Source organism: Microcaecilia unicolor, chromosome 1, assembly GCF_901765095.1.
Source record: "Microcaecilia unicolor chromosome 1, aMicUni1.1, whole genome shotgun sequence".
Lineage (NCBI taxonomy): Eukaryota > Metazoa > Chordata > Amphibia > Gymnophiona > Siphonopidae > Microcaecilia > Microcaecilia unicolor.
In genome coordinates this window covers 433,543,653-433,557,641 of record NC_044031.1, presented here as the reverse complement: position 1 = coordinate 433,557,641, position 13,989 = coordinate 433,543,653, and the positions used below count along the sequence as shown (strand labels likewise).

The window sequence follows — 13,989 nt, the reverse complement described above, 5'->3', positions numbered from 1 at the left end:
TCAAAAAAGATAAAGCGGAACTAGAAAAGGTTCAAACAAAAGCGACCAAAATGATAAAGGGGATGAACTCCTCCCATATGAGAAAAGGCTGAAGAGGTTAGGGCTTTTCAGCTTGGAAAAGAGATGGCTGAGGGGAGATATGACTGAGGCCTACAAAATCCTGAGTGCTGTAGAACAAGTCAATTGACTTGATCTTTTACTCTTTCAAAAATTACAAAGACTAGGGGGCACTCAATGAAGTAACATGGAAATACTTTTAAAACAAACAGGAGGGAAAAACCCTCTGGAACTTGTTTCCAGAGAATCTGGGTTTTAAACAAAATTTAGACAAGTTCCTGGATGAAAAGTCCATAGTCTGCTATTGAGACAGACATGGGGAAGCCATTGCTTGCCTTGGGATTGGTAGCATGGAATGTTACTACTATTTGGGTTTCTATCAGGTAACTTGTGACCTGGATTGGCCACTGTTGAAAATAGGACACTGTCTGGCCCAGTATGGCTATTCTTATGAGAGTGGAGAAGTGGGCTAGTGATTAGAGAACTGGTGGTCTTGACATTCTGAGATGCCCGGGTCAAATCCCACTGCTGCTCCTTATGATCTTGGGTAAGTCACTTAACCCTCCATTGCCTCAGGTACAAACTTAGGGCCCTGTTTACTAAGCCGTGCTATAGGCGTTCCAACTTTTTAGCATACACTAAAAACTAGCATGTGCTAACGCTACAGACACCCATAGGAATATAATGGGCGTTTCTATCGTTAGCCTTCAGCGAGGCTTAGTAAACAGGGCCTTTAGATTGTGAGCCCTCCAGGGACAGGGAAATACCCAGTTTATCTGAATGTAACTCACCTTGAGCTACTACCGAAAAAGTGTGAACAAAATCTAAATAAATACTCTTATGAGCCTTTCCTCCAAGTATGAAAATCATTCCATTCTTATCATTTTAGTCTCCTTTCCCTATACCTTTTCTAATTTTTCCATTTCTTTTTTTAAATGCGGTGACTAGAACCGAATACAATTTTCAAGGTGCAGTCACACCCTATAGTGATACAGAGACATATTTTTTGTATTCTCTGTTCCTTTCCTAATCATTCCCAACTTTGTTCGCTCTTAACTACCACTTCCAAACAAGAATAAAATAAGATAAAGATACAGAAAAGATATCAAACTCCACGCACAGTTTGCTAAATAATTTATATAAGTATCCCAGGTCTCACAGTCCCACCCAGGCCACAAACTCAGTAACTACCAGGTGTGTCAAGGGGCAACAAAAACCACACTCGCAGTCCAGTTTGCCTGTAGTTGAGCTTGGGAGTGCATCAATGGTCCGGAGTAGACATTCAGGGCTTTGGGAGCTCATGAGGAATTCTACAGTGCTACTTCACACTCAATCTGGGAACAAGTACGCACTCTCACCAAAAATCACACCAAACTCCAGGCAAGTGCAAACCAACTTTAGTAGAACTTCTGCAACCAGCTCTATACAAATTCTGTGTGCATTGTCTATCCAGGACTATTCATGATAATCTATGCCACTCCACCCTTTGAACTTTTCCAAGGCTGTACATATTTACACAGACTCGTGTCATTCACCCATCCTGTTGTGTCAGGAATAAATCTGAGGCTGCTTCTGTTACTCCTGATACCAATCCAATCTTTCAGGCACAGACCCTTTAGGCTGTGCTTCCTGCAATGGCATCTCACAGGGCTGCACCCTAGCCTTGAACAGGCTTCCCCTGCTCTAGTTCCCGCTTCCAGGCTGGATTCACCTTATCTACCTGAAGCTCTGTCTCTTCAGTTGCCACTTACTGGGCAGCAACTACTCCTTTTGTCAGCATGCATTTATTTGTTCCACTCCAGGATCCCCCAATACTCCCAAGGGTTCTGGCAGGGATACAGGCAAAGACCTCATGTATCTCACTCCAATCTCTTTTATTATTTTCCAACTCCACCCCTGCTGTCACACACCACAGGAACATGCCAAACACAGAGGTGACAAATAGAAGCTAGACAATGCTCAAAATATATAGTTTATTAAAACACATGTTCACTTAAAGAAAACTCCTGTGATGAAGTGCTTTTACCACACTAGCCTTTTAGCAGGTTTTTCCAGCAGCTTTTCAGCTTTCAGTGTATTTTTTTTAGTAGTGGATTATAACTTTTTGATACATTCAGACATCTAGAGAGTTCAATAAAACATCTAACGAAGACTCCTGAAGCAAGCCATTATAGCAGAAACACAGCTCACGTCAAAGTCATTGGATGTTTTAATAAACTGTACATTTTGAACATTGCCCAGCTTCTATTTTTTTTTTGTTGCCTTTGCTGTGTTTGGCCTGGCTTTTGAGAATGCGAGGGTCCCTGTCCTTCTGTTGGTATTGACACTCATCACAGGGAAGAACTTCATTTCAGGCCTTCAACTCTCTACATATACGTAGATGCTATTAACTCCAGAAAGCACACACACAGTCTATGATCTCCACCTATCATGTTACATTATGAGGCTCATTGTCAATGCACATAGGCTTACAGAGTATTTAACTCTTAACTCTATGTGCTTTGAAAATGAGCACCTATGTGCTTCAGACAAAAAGGATGCAAAGGCTTAAGGCAGACAATCACACCAAGGCCCATCTAATCTGCCAAATTTACAACAGAACACTGAATAACATCACACAGACCACGAACTGGTAGCAATAGCACACTTTCTTGGAAATATTCTGTCAAGTGAAACAAGCAAGTACACACTCTCTTGCAGACACCACCCGATTGCCGCTAAACAGCGCTCTATCAGAGGGGTGCGGGCATGAGCGCCTCTGGAGAGCAGCTCCAGCTCCTGCACACCTCTCTCAGGAAAGAGCAGTTGCCCACCGACAGGGTTGCGATATTCATACAAGCTAAGTAGTACATGGGCAACTCGACATTTTGTTAGAGGGAGAGAGGTGTGCAGAACCAGTGCCAGTGTGCGCATTACTGCTACACCACTTACTTTCACACTCTGGTCGCTGGAGCAGGTCGCCATACGCCTACCATGAAAATCGAAGGACACATCGTGAATCAGATCTTTATGGTCCGCCGCGATACTGCGGGCCACGAACATTTTTCAGACCAGAAAAAGCACTCTCGGACCTCCTCTGTGCAATGTACTGCCCCTTTCCCAACACGCGGGAATGCGGCTCAAACAGAACATTGCGCCTACGCCTCAGGCGTACGCACGCTGAGTCAGGTGGTGTGGGTTAGATAAGAACAAAGGAGACGAAGTGACGTCAATACGTTGAAACCAATACGATTTATCTCTGTTTCCACTACCCCGCGTAACCGTCATCCCAGTACACTCAAAACAAAGAAAGCAAGCCTATGTATTATTATTATTATTATTACATTTGTACCCCGCACTTTCCCACTCAAGGCAGATTCAATGCAGCTTACATAATAATATGGATTACATGGAATTGATAAAGAGAAAAAAAAGTTAAAGCAGAATAATAAAAAAGATAGGTAGGTAGAGATGGGTAAGGGTGAAGGGAGTAGGAGAGGTGTGAGTAAGGTGTAGATAAGCATTGGAGGATGGGTAGAGGAGGCGGGAGGGGGGATGGTACTGGCTACAAATAAACACACTATAATGACCATATCCATTATACATTAACATATAAAGTTAGAGTTTAACTTTCTCTTCAGGGTATAAATTAGTTTCCCTAAAGGAATTCAATCAAATTTAGTGATAATATTTTTCCAAATAGATTTGACTCGCTGTCCTGCGTCTCACTCAGCTAAGAGCTGAATGAGATTTGCCCACTACAAAGCTTCAAATTATTTATGATCAACTAAAATAATGACCAGAGATGGTGCTACCACTGAGTAACGACCAAATCCAAGCCATTTGGTCGTGGGAGGAGCCAGCATTCATAGTGCACTGGTCTCCCTGACATGCCAAGACACCAACCGAGCATCCTACAGGGGGCACTGCAGTGGACTTCAGAAATTGCTCCCAGGTGCACAGCTCCCTTACCTTGTGTGCTGAGCCCCCCAAAACCCACTCCTCACAACTGTACACCACTAACATAGCCCTTATGGGTGAAGGGGAGCACCTACATGTGGGTACAGTGGGTTTCTGGTGGGTTTTGCTCACATTTACCACCACAAGAGTAACAGGTAGAGGAGGATGGGCCTGGGTCCGCCTGCCTGAAGTGCATTGCACCCACTAAAACTGCTCCAGGGACCTGCATACTGCTGTCATGGAGCTGGGCATGACATTTAAGGCTGGCATAGAGGCTGGCACAAAATATTTTTAAAGTTTTTTTTTAGGGTGGGCGGGGGCTAGTGACTACTGGGGGAGTAAGGGGAGGCCATCCCCGATTCCCTCCGGTGGTCATCTGGTCAGTTCAGTCACCTTTTTTAGACTATTTGTTGCATTTGTATCCCACATTTTCCCACCTGTTTGCAGGCTCAATGTGGCTTACATTATTCCGTAAAGGTGATCGCCATTTCTGGGATAAGAAATACAAAGTGGTATTGCATTAAAGTTCATAAATGACAGAGTAAATTAAGCAGTCAAGTATAGAGAATTCATTTCCAGAATGAGATATAAAGTGGTATTGCGTTAAAGTTCATTAGTGACAAGTAAATTAAGCAGTCAAGTATAGAGAGTTCGGTTTTGTCCAGTTCTGGTATAAGTTTCATTGTCCGGTATGTAGAATGGATCAGTGGCGTAGGAAGGGGGGGCGGTGGGGCGGTCCGCCCCGGGTGCACGCCGCTGGGGGGTGTTGGCGCCTCGCTGGTTCCTTGCTCTCTCTGCCCCAGAACAGGTTACTTCCTGTTCCGGGGCAGAGAGAGCAAGGAACCAGTGAGGCGCCGACACCCCCCCAGCGGCGTGCTCTCGGCGGATTGGCCCTCCCACCCGCCCCTCACCGCCTTCCAGGTATGTTCTTGCGGGCGGGGCGGGGGGGGGTGTTGCGCTACAGAGGGGGGAGGGTGCGTCACGCTGCACCCGGGGGGGGTGCGCAGCGGCGACCCGCCCCGGGTGTCAGCTGCCCTCGCGACGCCACTGGAATGGATCATTATGGGCTTTATTGAACAGGTTGGTTTTTAGTGATTTTCAGAAGTTTGTTAGGCCGTGCATTGTTTTTATGGCGTATGGTAGTGCATTCCATAGTTGCGTGCTTATGTAGGAAAAGTCAGATGCATATGTTGATTTATATTTTAGTCCTTTGCAGCTGGGGTAGTGAAGATTCAGGAATGTGTGTGCTGACCTTTTTGTGTTCCTGGTTGGTAAGTCTATGAGGTCTGACATGTAGACCGGGGCCTCGCCGTGAATGATTTTATGAACCAGGGTGCAGATTTTGAATGCAATACGTTCTTTAAGTGGGAGCCAGTGTAGTTTTTCTCTTAGGGGTTTGGCGCTTTCGTATTTCATTTTTCCAAATATGAGTCTGGCTGCTGTGTTTTGGGTAGTTTGGAGTTTCTTCATGATTTTTTCTTTGCATCAGGCATAGATTACATTGCAGTAATCTAGGTGGCTTAGCACCATTGATTGTACCAGGCTGCGGAATATTTCCCTTGGGAAGAAAGGTTTTACTCTTTTCAGTTTCCACATTGAGTGGAACTTTTCTTTGTTGTATTTTTCGCATGGCTTTCTAGTGTGAGATTTCGGTCAATTGTAACTCCAATAATTTTCAGGCTATCTGAAACAGGAAGAGTGTAGTCTGGGGTGTTTATAGTGGTGGGTTTGTTCGTGTTATATTGTGATGAGAGGATGAGACATTGTGTTTTTTCTGCGTTGTTTTAATTGAAATGCATCCGCCCATTAATTCATTATTTCGAGGCTTTGTTTGATTTCATGTGTGATTTCTGTTAGATCATGTTTCAATGGGATGTAGATCGTGACATCGTCTGCAAAGATGTAAGGATTAAGGCCTTGGTTGAATAGCAATTTGGCTAGAGGTGTCATCATTAGGTTGAAAAGGGTCAGTGAAAGCGGTGATCCTTGGGGTACTCTGCATTCTGGTTTCCATGGTGATGATGTATTCAAATTTGTTATCACTTGGTTTGTTCTTGCGGTTAGGAAGCCTTTGATCCAACTAAGTACGCTTCCTCCAATCCCAAAGTATTCTAGGATGTTTAATAGTATTTTATGGTTTACCATGTCGAACGCACTTGACATGTCGAATTGTAGGAGAAGTACACTATTGCCAGTTGCAATTGCTTGTTTGAATTTGGTTAAGAGAGTGATTAGTACTGTTTCAGTGCTGTGGTTGGATCAAAATCCTGATTGTGATTCATGTAGTATTGAGAATTTGTTTAAGTAGTCGGTAAGCTGCTTGGTTACCATACTTTCCATTAGTTTGTTTGCCAGAGGGATAGATGCTACCGGGCGGTAGTTGGTTATGTCGTTTACTTTTTTCTTTTAATCTTTAGGTATTGGGGTGAGTAGTATGTTTCCTTTATCCTTAGGGAAGAGTCCATGTTGTAACATGTAGTTTAGGTGTAACATGAGGTCTGCTATGAAGCGTTGAGGGGCAGATTTGATTAAGTTGTTGGGACTATGTCCAGTTTGCAGTGGGATTTGGCAAACCTGTTGATCGCTTGGGTGACAGTTTCATCAGTAAGTAGAGCGAAGTTTGTCCAGATTCGGTCAACTGGATATTCATCCGAGATTGGATCCAGACAGTCAATGAATTTTTCGTGGTCGGTGGTATTTATTTATTTATAGCATTTATATCCCACATTGTCCCACCCAAGGGCAGGCTCAATGTGGCTTACAGAAATTTACAAAAGTCATACATCAATTCTACAACAAACAGTCAACAGCAATGTAGTGAAAGAGGCTAGAGAGTAAAAGCAGAGGTGGGGAAATGTGGAAAGAGAAATTGAATTCAATAGGCAGCGGTGCAGGGTGGGTCAGGAGCATAAGCTTTTCCAAATAAGAAGGTCTTAAGGTATTTTTTGAAGGTCGGATGATCAGGGGTAATTTTCACAAATTTAGGTAGACCATTCCACAGTTTTGCACTAATATAGGAAAAGGTGGAGGCATAGGTGGTTTTATACTTGAGGCTTCTGTAGATGGGGTAATGCAGATTTAAGCACAAGCGAGCTGATCTGTGAGAGTTTTGAGGTGGTAAGCTGACAAGGGTGAATTTTATGCACCAGAGCGCAAATTTTAAATGTTATTCGGTCCTTGACAGAGAGCCAATGCAGTTTCTCACGCAGTGGTCTTGAGCTTTCAAACCTCGATTTACCATAAGTAAGCCTAGCAGCTGTGTTCTGGGCAGTTTGTAATTTTTTCAGAAGCATGTCTTTGCACCCTGCATATATCCCATTACAGTAATCAAGGCGGCTAAGGACTAAAGACTGAGTTAAACGTCAAAATACTTCCCTAGGGAAATAAGGTTTTATGCGTTGAGTGGTAACGTGATTCGTAGTTTTATAATTTTCTCATTGAAGTATTTAGCAAGGTTGTCTGCTGATGGGGTATCTGTTTTGGTTGTGGTAACCGGTGTGGTATCTAGTAGTTTGTTCACGAGTTAGAAAAGTTTATGCGTGTCTTTGTAGTCTGGCCCTATTTTGGGTTTGTAGTATGACCTTTTGGTATGTCTTATTGCATATTTGTATTTTCTTTGCATTTGTTTCCATGCGTTAAGTGTGTATTCATCTTTTATTTTATTCCATGCTCGTTCAATCCTCCTAACTTGTGTTTTTAGTTTTGTCAGTTCTTCGTTGAACCATGTACTGCTGCATCCATGTTGTCATTCTTTATTGTTCGTAGCATTTTAATTTAACCTCACCTATATTTTTCAAACATGTCAGTTTGTGCAGCATACGGATGTACACAGAGGAAGTAAAATAATGGAATAATTTTTCATAGGTAGAGTAGTAATTTGCTATAAATCATTATCAGTATGTAATTTGGTGGGGCTGGTTATAGAGACACCCTAGCATGTGTTATATTCAGCAGAGATAAGTACATAAGTATGTAAGTATTGCCATACTGGGAATGCCAAAGGTCCATCAAGCCCAGCATCCTGTTTCCAACAGTGGCCAATCCAGGTCACAAATACCTGGCAAGATCCCAAAAAAGTACAAAACATTTTATGCTGCTTATCCCAGAAATAGTGCATTTTCTCCAAGTCCATTTAATAATGGTCTATGGACTTTTCCTTAAGGAAGCCGTCCAAACCTTTTTTAAACTCTGCTCAGCTTACCGCCTTTACCACATTCTCTGGCAACGAATTCCAGAGTTTAATTACACATAGAATTAAGAAACATTTTATCTGATTCGTTTTAAATTTACTACATTGTAGCTTCATCGCATGCCCCCTAGTCCAAGAATTTTTGGAAAGCGTAAACAGATGCTTCACATCTACCCATTCAACTCCACTCATTATTTTATAGACCTCTATCATATCTCCCCTCCGCCGCCTTTTCTCCAAGCTGAAGAGCCCTAGCCGCTTTAGCCTTTCCTCATAGGGAAGTCGTTCCACCCCCTTTATCTTTTTTTGTAAATAGCTTTTATTGAAAAAAATACAACCTGACACAACAAACAACAGTCCACTTTAGACACAGCATCAGCTACAGACAGGTTAGCATACTGACATAGAGGGGCATAATCGAACGCAAACGCCCATCTCCAAGGGTGTGTATGTCTGAAAACAGGTATGTGAAGAGGTGGGACAGACTGTATTTTCGAAAAAGATGGGTGTCCATCTTTCGTTTCAAAAATACGGTTTGGATGGACCAAATGCCATGGATTTGGTCCTTTCTGTGATGGGCATTTTTTTTTTAGTGATAATGGAAACTAAAAATGCCCAGCTCAGAAACGTCCTAATCCAAGCCATTTGGTCATGGGAGGGACAAATGTACAGCACTACCATAGCTCTTAGGGATGAAGGGGGCAACTACATGTGAGTACAGTGGGTTTTAGAGGCCTCCCATTTACCATCACAAGTGTTACGGGTGGGGGGAGGATGGGCCTGGGTCTGCCTGCCTGAAGTGCACTGCAGTACCCACTAAAAGTGCTCCAGGGTCAGGACTTGTTGCTGCTGTATAACCTTGGCACAGCAGTTCACACCTGAAGACTAATCGCGCTGGAAAATCCTTTATTTGAATAAGCACGTTTACTCACAGTTAACTGCAGATCAGAGGTTGTGCCCCACTGGCAACGAGTCTCCCTGGTACTGAGATTAGCAGTAGGTCCGAGCTGGCAGAATGGTGTACAATGCCCTCTTTCAGCAACATTCAATGTAAGAACTAAGTGCTGTAACGTGGCTAACACATGAAAGGGATCTAAAAGTGTCTTACACAAATGGCCACTACCTCATGGACTACCGAAAACAAAACAGGGCACACTCTGACCCAGTAAGCAGAGGGAAAAACACCATGGGAGTAGAGCCTACCAACTACCAACATCGTGAGCATTTAACACAATGTCACGTATTCAAAGCTGGAACCTAGGTTAGTGAGCCCTTGGGCCACTGCTGAGGGGCAGCAGCAGCAGGCAAAACCACCCCACACCAGAAGCAAGGCAGAACAAACGTACCGGCAAAGCCAGGCAAGGTCTCTTAGGCGGGCAGCAAGAATAGTCCAGTAACAATCCAGGTCTAGGCAGGCAGCAGGCAGAAGAAAGTACAATAACAATCCGGGTGTAGGCAGGCAGCAGGCAGAAGAAAAGTCCAATAACAATCCGGGTCTAGGCAGGCGGCAGGCAGAAGAATAGTCCAGTAGACAAGCAGAGTCAAAGCCAGAATCATGAAATCAGACTAGGCAGAAGTGCAGCACAGCACCAACAAACCAGGGACCTTAGACGCAATGCAAAGGCAACTGACTGCAGTCTCTAGGTGATTAATAAAGCCCATCCACACCTGAGGTGCAGCTGCAGCAACTCTGAGTAACTATGGAGGCTGTTCACACAGGAGATCTCTAAGGACCAAATAAAGGCTTCCTTCCTTGGGTTACCATATGGCTCCAGAAAAAGGAGGACGGATTGAGCCAGCCGGGTTTTACTTCCATTGCTAAAGCAATGGAAGTAAAACCCGGCTGGCTCAATCCGTCCTCCTTTTTCTGGAGCCATATGGTAACCCATCCTTCCTGTCCTCGTTACTCCAAGACAGGGGCGTATCTGCGTGGGGCCACAGGGGCCTGGGCCCCCGCAGATTTCGCCCTGGCCCCCCTCCCCACCGTCAACCCTCCCCCACTGCTTACTTTTGCTGGCGCCGAGGTCCGACCCGCAATCTCCGTTTTTCGTCTTCCTCCGTGGCCATGCTTCCAGGAAGTAACGCTGCAGTGCTGATTCGTTGAATCCAGTTCGGCGTCTGACGTCAGACGTCGAACTGGAGTCAACGAATCAGCACTGCAGCGTTACTTCCTGGAAGCATGGCCACGGAGGAAGACGAAAAACGGAGATTGCGGGTCGGGACCTCGGCGCCAGCAAAAGTAAGCAGCGGGGGAGGGTTGACGGCGGGGAGGGGGTGGAGAGAGGCGGCGGCGGCGGCGGCGGGGGGGGGGGGGAGGGAGGCAAAAATGTGCCCCCCCTCTCTGGCTCTGGCCCCCCCTACCGCCGGATTCCAGATACGCCCCTGCTCCAAGATGTCTTCCTATGATATGATCTATCCAAGATGGCTGTACCCCTTGAGCTATCCAAGATGGCTACAACTCTTAAGCCATCCAAGATGGCTGCCACCATTGATCCAACCCAGATGACGGCGGCCAGAGATAGGAAACTGAAACATCTTCCCAAAGACAGAACTACTACAGAAAGGATAGGCAGAAGCCAGCTCAGAAGCTGATCCCCAGAAATCAGGTAGAGGCTGTGAGGGGTCACAACCACAGACGTGACACACAAGCTAGTGGGATCATGGAGCCCAATACCCTACACCCACCGCAATGCATTGCTGATGTGACTCTGCAGTGCCCTTAACAGAAAAGGTGTCACACTCACCCAAGACCCACATCAGAACCAGGGAAAGGCTGTCAGAGGATAGAACACATTCTGCTGTCATGGAGGTGGGTACGGTATTTGATGCTGGCATACAGGCTGGGAAAAAAAGTTTGTAAAGTGGGTTTTTTTTTGGTGGGAGGGGGTTAGTGACCACTGGGGGAGTCAGGGGAGGTCATCCCCGATTCCCTCCAGTGGTCATCTGTTCAGTTGGGCCACTTTTTTGTGACTTGGACCTAAAAAAAAAAGGGTCCAAATAAAATGGACCAAATTCTCGTAAAAAATGCCCTTCTTGTTTCGATTATCAGCTAAAGACGCCCATCTCTCCTCGGCCGATACCCACGCCCCAGTCCCGCCTTCGCCATGCCTCCGACATGCCCCCGTGATCTTTGTTCATCTCCGTGACGGACTGCAGTTGAGGACGCCAAAAATCGGGTTTTGATTATACCGATCTGTGCGCCCACGGGAAACGGACGCCCATCTCTCAATTTGGGTCGAAATATGGGCGTCTTTCTCTTTCGAAAATAAGCTGGATAGTGGACTTCCTGACGGTAAGCTATACTTATTCCGTTTAATCCCATTCCCAAACCCACAACTCCTCCCTCCCCCAAAGAGAATCCCCACCCATATTCCCTACAATTCTCATGCGAGAAGGGGGGAGGAGTCCGGACAAGAAGACCACTTCACATAACTGTCCCACACTTTATGATATGATAATAAATGTCCAGTTCGCATGGCTGTCAATTTAGACATCAGATGTATATAGTCCAATCTCTAAACTACCACAGAAAGACTTGGTAGTGTGCTCTGCTTCCAAGATGCAGCCAGCACCATTTTGCTAGCCACAAAGACAAAAGTGACCAAGTGATGGATGTGTGGTTTTACTCCAATCAGCTTAAAATTTAGGAGACAGTGTTCCATCGTCAAAGGGTACAAAAGCTTGATGAGGCTATGAATCAACCTGAAAATGTTAGATCAATATTTCTGGGCCGTGGGACAAGTCCACCAAATGTGGTACATATCACCCTCAAGACTACATTTACGCTAGCACGAATCTGACATAAAGGAAAACATTTTATGTAATCGCTGAGGAGTATAATACCATTTATATAAGATCTAGTACACATTTTCCATTAAAGCACTAGAAATGGAGACCTTAAGCAATAACTTAGAAATCTTCTCCCATTGTGAAAATTCATAGGACACTCCCATAGCCCACTCCCACTTCATTAGATAGAACATAACTGGTCTTTTATGCGAGAGAAGAGCTCTATACAGTCTGGAAATCCCCCCCCCCTTCCTCCCCCACTCACCATTGCCTTTCTAAAGTCGTCTCATTTAAACTCAAATCCCCTCTAGCCTTTCTAAAGATTAAATCTCGCACTTGGTAATATTGGAAGGATTGTGTCACGGTGGTGACTGTTTCCTTGTCTGTGCTCACCTCGCCCTCTGGTGGCCTGAACCGGTGGCTGCTATGAACTGTCACATGTTCCAGACTTCAGCCCAATCTGGTCCGGATCTTCCAGGCTGCCAGACTTGCTTTTCTTGTTTGTGCCTGAACAGCACCCGTAGCTGCCTTATGATTCCTGCATCTGAACTTCAGCTGCTGATGGGCTTTATTAGCCACCTGGAAACTTCTATGTTTGCCTTTGCATCGTCTAAGGTCCCTGGTATGTGGGTGTGCTCTGTGTACTTTTGCCTAGTCCAGTTCTAGGCTGAGTTTCTTGCCTGGTTCTAGTTTGTTTGTGTGTAGTTAACTTTGGTTTTATTGCTTAGTTCCTAGTCTTGTTTCTGGTCTGCATTTCCTTGTCTTGTGTCTGTGTTCCTTTTTAGTGGCTGCTTGGCAGCTTTCAGTTCTGACTCTCACCTCTCTGTGTTTCTGTCTTAGTTTGTATCCAGCATATTCTGTTTGGTGCTACGTGATCAGTGAGTTGACAACACATGTACAAGTAGGACTCTTCGTTTTGCATTCATTACTTGATGTATTTATTGACCCCTGATGCAGATGCTTTTTAGCGTCGAAACATAGCCTGTGTCGGGTCGTTATCTCTGATATAATAAAGACTGTTGGACTCACGTCTCCAGTGGTGAATCGTCTATTAGTCTCTACTTTTGCCTTCTGTGATTCGTCATCGTAGAGAACTTTTCCTGTTCTATATTTAGGAAAATGATACAAGCAGCACTACCTATAGACAAGACAAATTAAACTCTTCAGGAGTCTGTGATATCCTTTCACAATTTCATTTACTTTAGGACCTATATACTCAAAATAAACATTATAAATATTTCTGTTAGTTACTACATTAAGCTGATCTTGAAATTAGTTCTTCTGTCAGAGTGGACCTTTAGAAGGATTCCAAACCTATGAAATAACTCAGAACAAGAGCTGATTAACACATCCAGCTGATTTCTCAGATGCAGGGGAAAGTTTCTACCCACTTAAAAAAGGACATGCAGGCACCAGAAGGTATCTTTATCCCCACACAGTGTCAACATATCTGCAAAATCAATGCAGAGTTTCAGAACAGAGCCTGTGACCTAACAGTGTGAAAGCTAACTAAACTCTAGATGCTGTGCAACCAGAAGGGCACACAAAACATACACTAACACACTACAGTGACTTTATTAGGGATCCATCACTTCCCATTCATTATCACTCTCCTCCATGCCTTATTAAGTCCAACAGGGAGTTAATTTACTGATGACATATACATAATCAGAGCAAATAGCCACCCAGTGTCATACTACAATGATACATGCTGCCACTCAGCTGATTGGGCTGAGCACAGGGGGGGGGGGGGGGTGAAAAAATGCATCATATTTACTTAACCAGGGAAAAAACTCAGAACGGAAATTACAATTAATTGCAGGATGGACTCGGTATCTTAGAATATGGAAGCACCAAAAATAAAAATGTGGGGGTACAAAAATGTGAGTACTACATGCATTTCATTTTCTTCTAAAATCCAAGAACTCTTGCCTTTTTCTGTTATTAAAGCAGGAAGTAAGTCTTACAGTCTAAAGAGAAAGGAAACAGATTTCCTCAATTCAGCCTTATGTTAA

At 44.4% G+C, this 13,989-nt stretch overlaps 1 protein-coding gene across 2 annotated transcripts in view; it reads right to left on the bottom strand.

Moving 5' to 3' along the window:
- SEH1L (SEH1 like nucleoporin) overlaps positions 1-3,202 on the bottom strand; it is a 59,037-nt gene extending 55,835 nt beyond the window's left edge. For both annotated transcript variants that reach the window (XM_030212448.1, XM_030212456.1), the window contains exon 1: positions 2,989-3,202. In XM_030212448.1, the coding sequence (XP_030068308.1) occupies positions 2,989-3,099 (111 nt within the window). In that variant the 5' untranslated portion in view covers positions 3,100-3,202. The remainder of the gene's footprint in view (positions 1-2,988) is intronic.
- Positions 3,203-13,989: the final 10,787 nt, after the last annotated feature.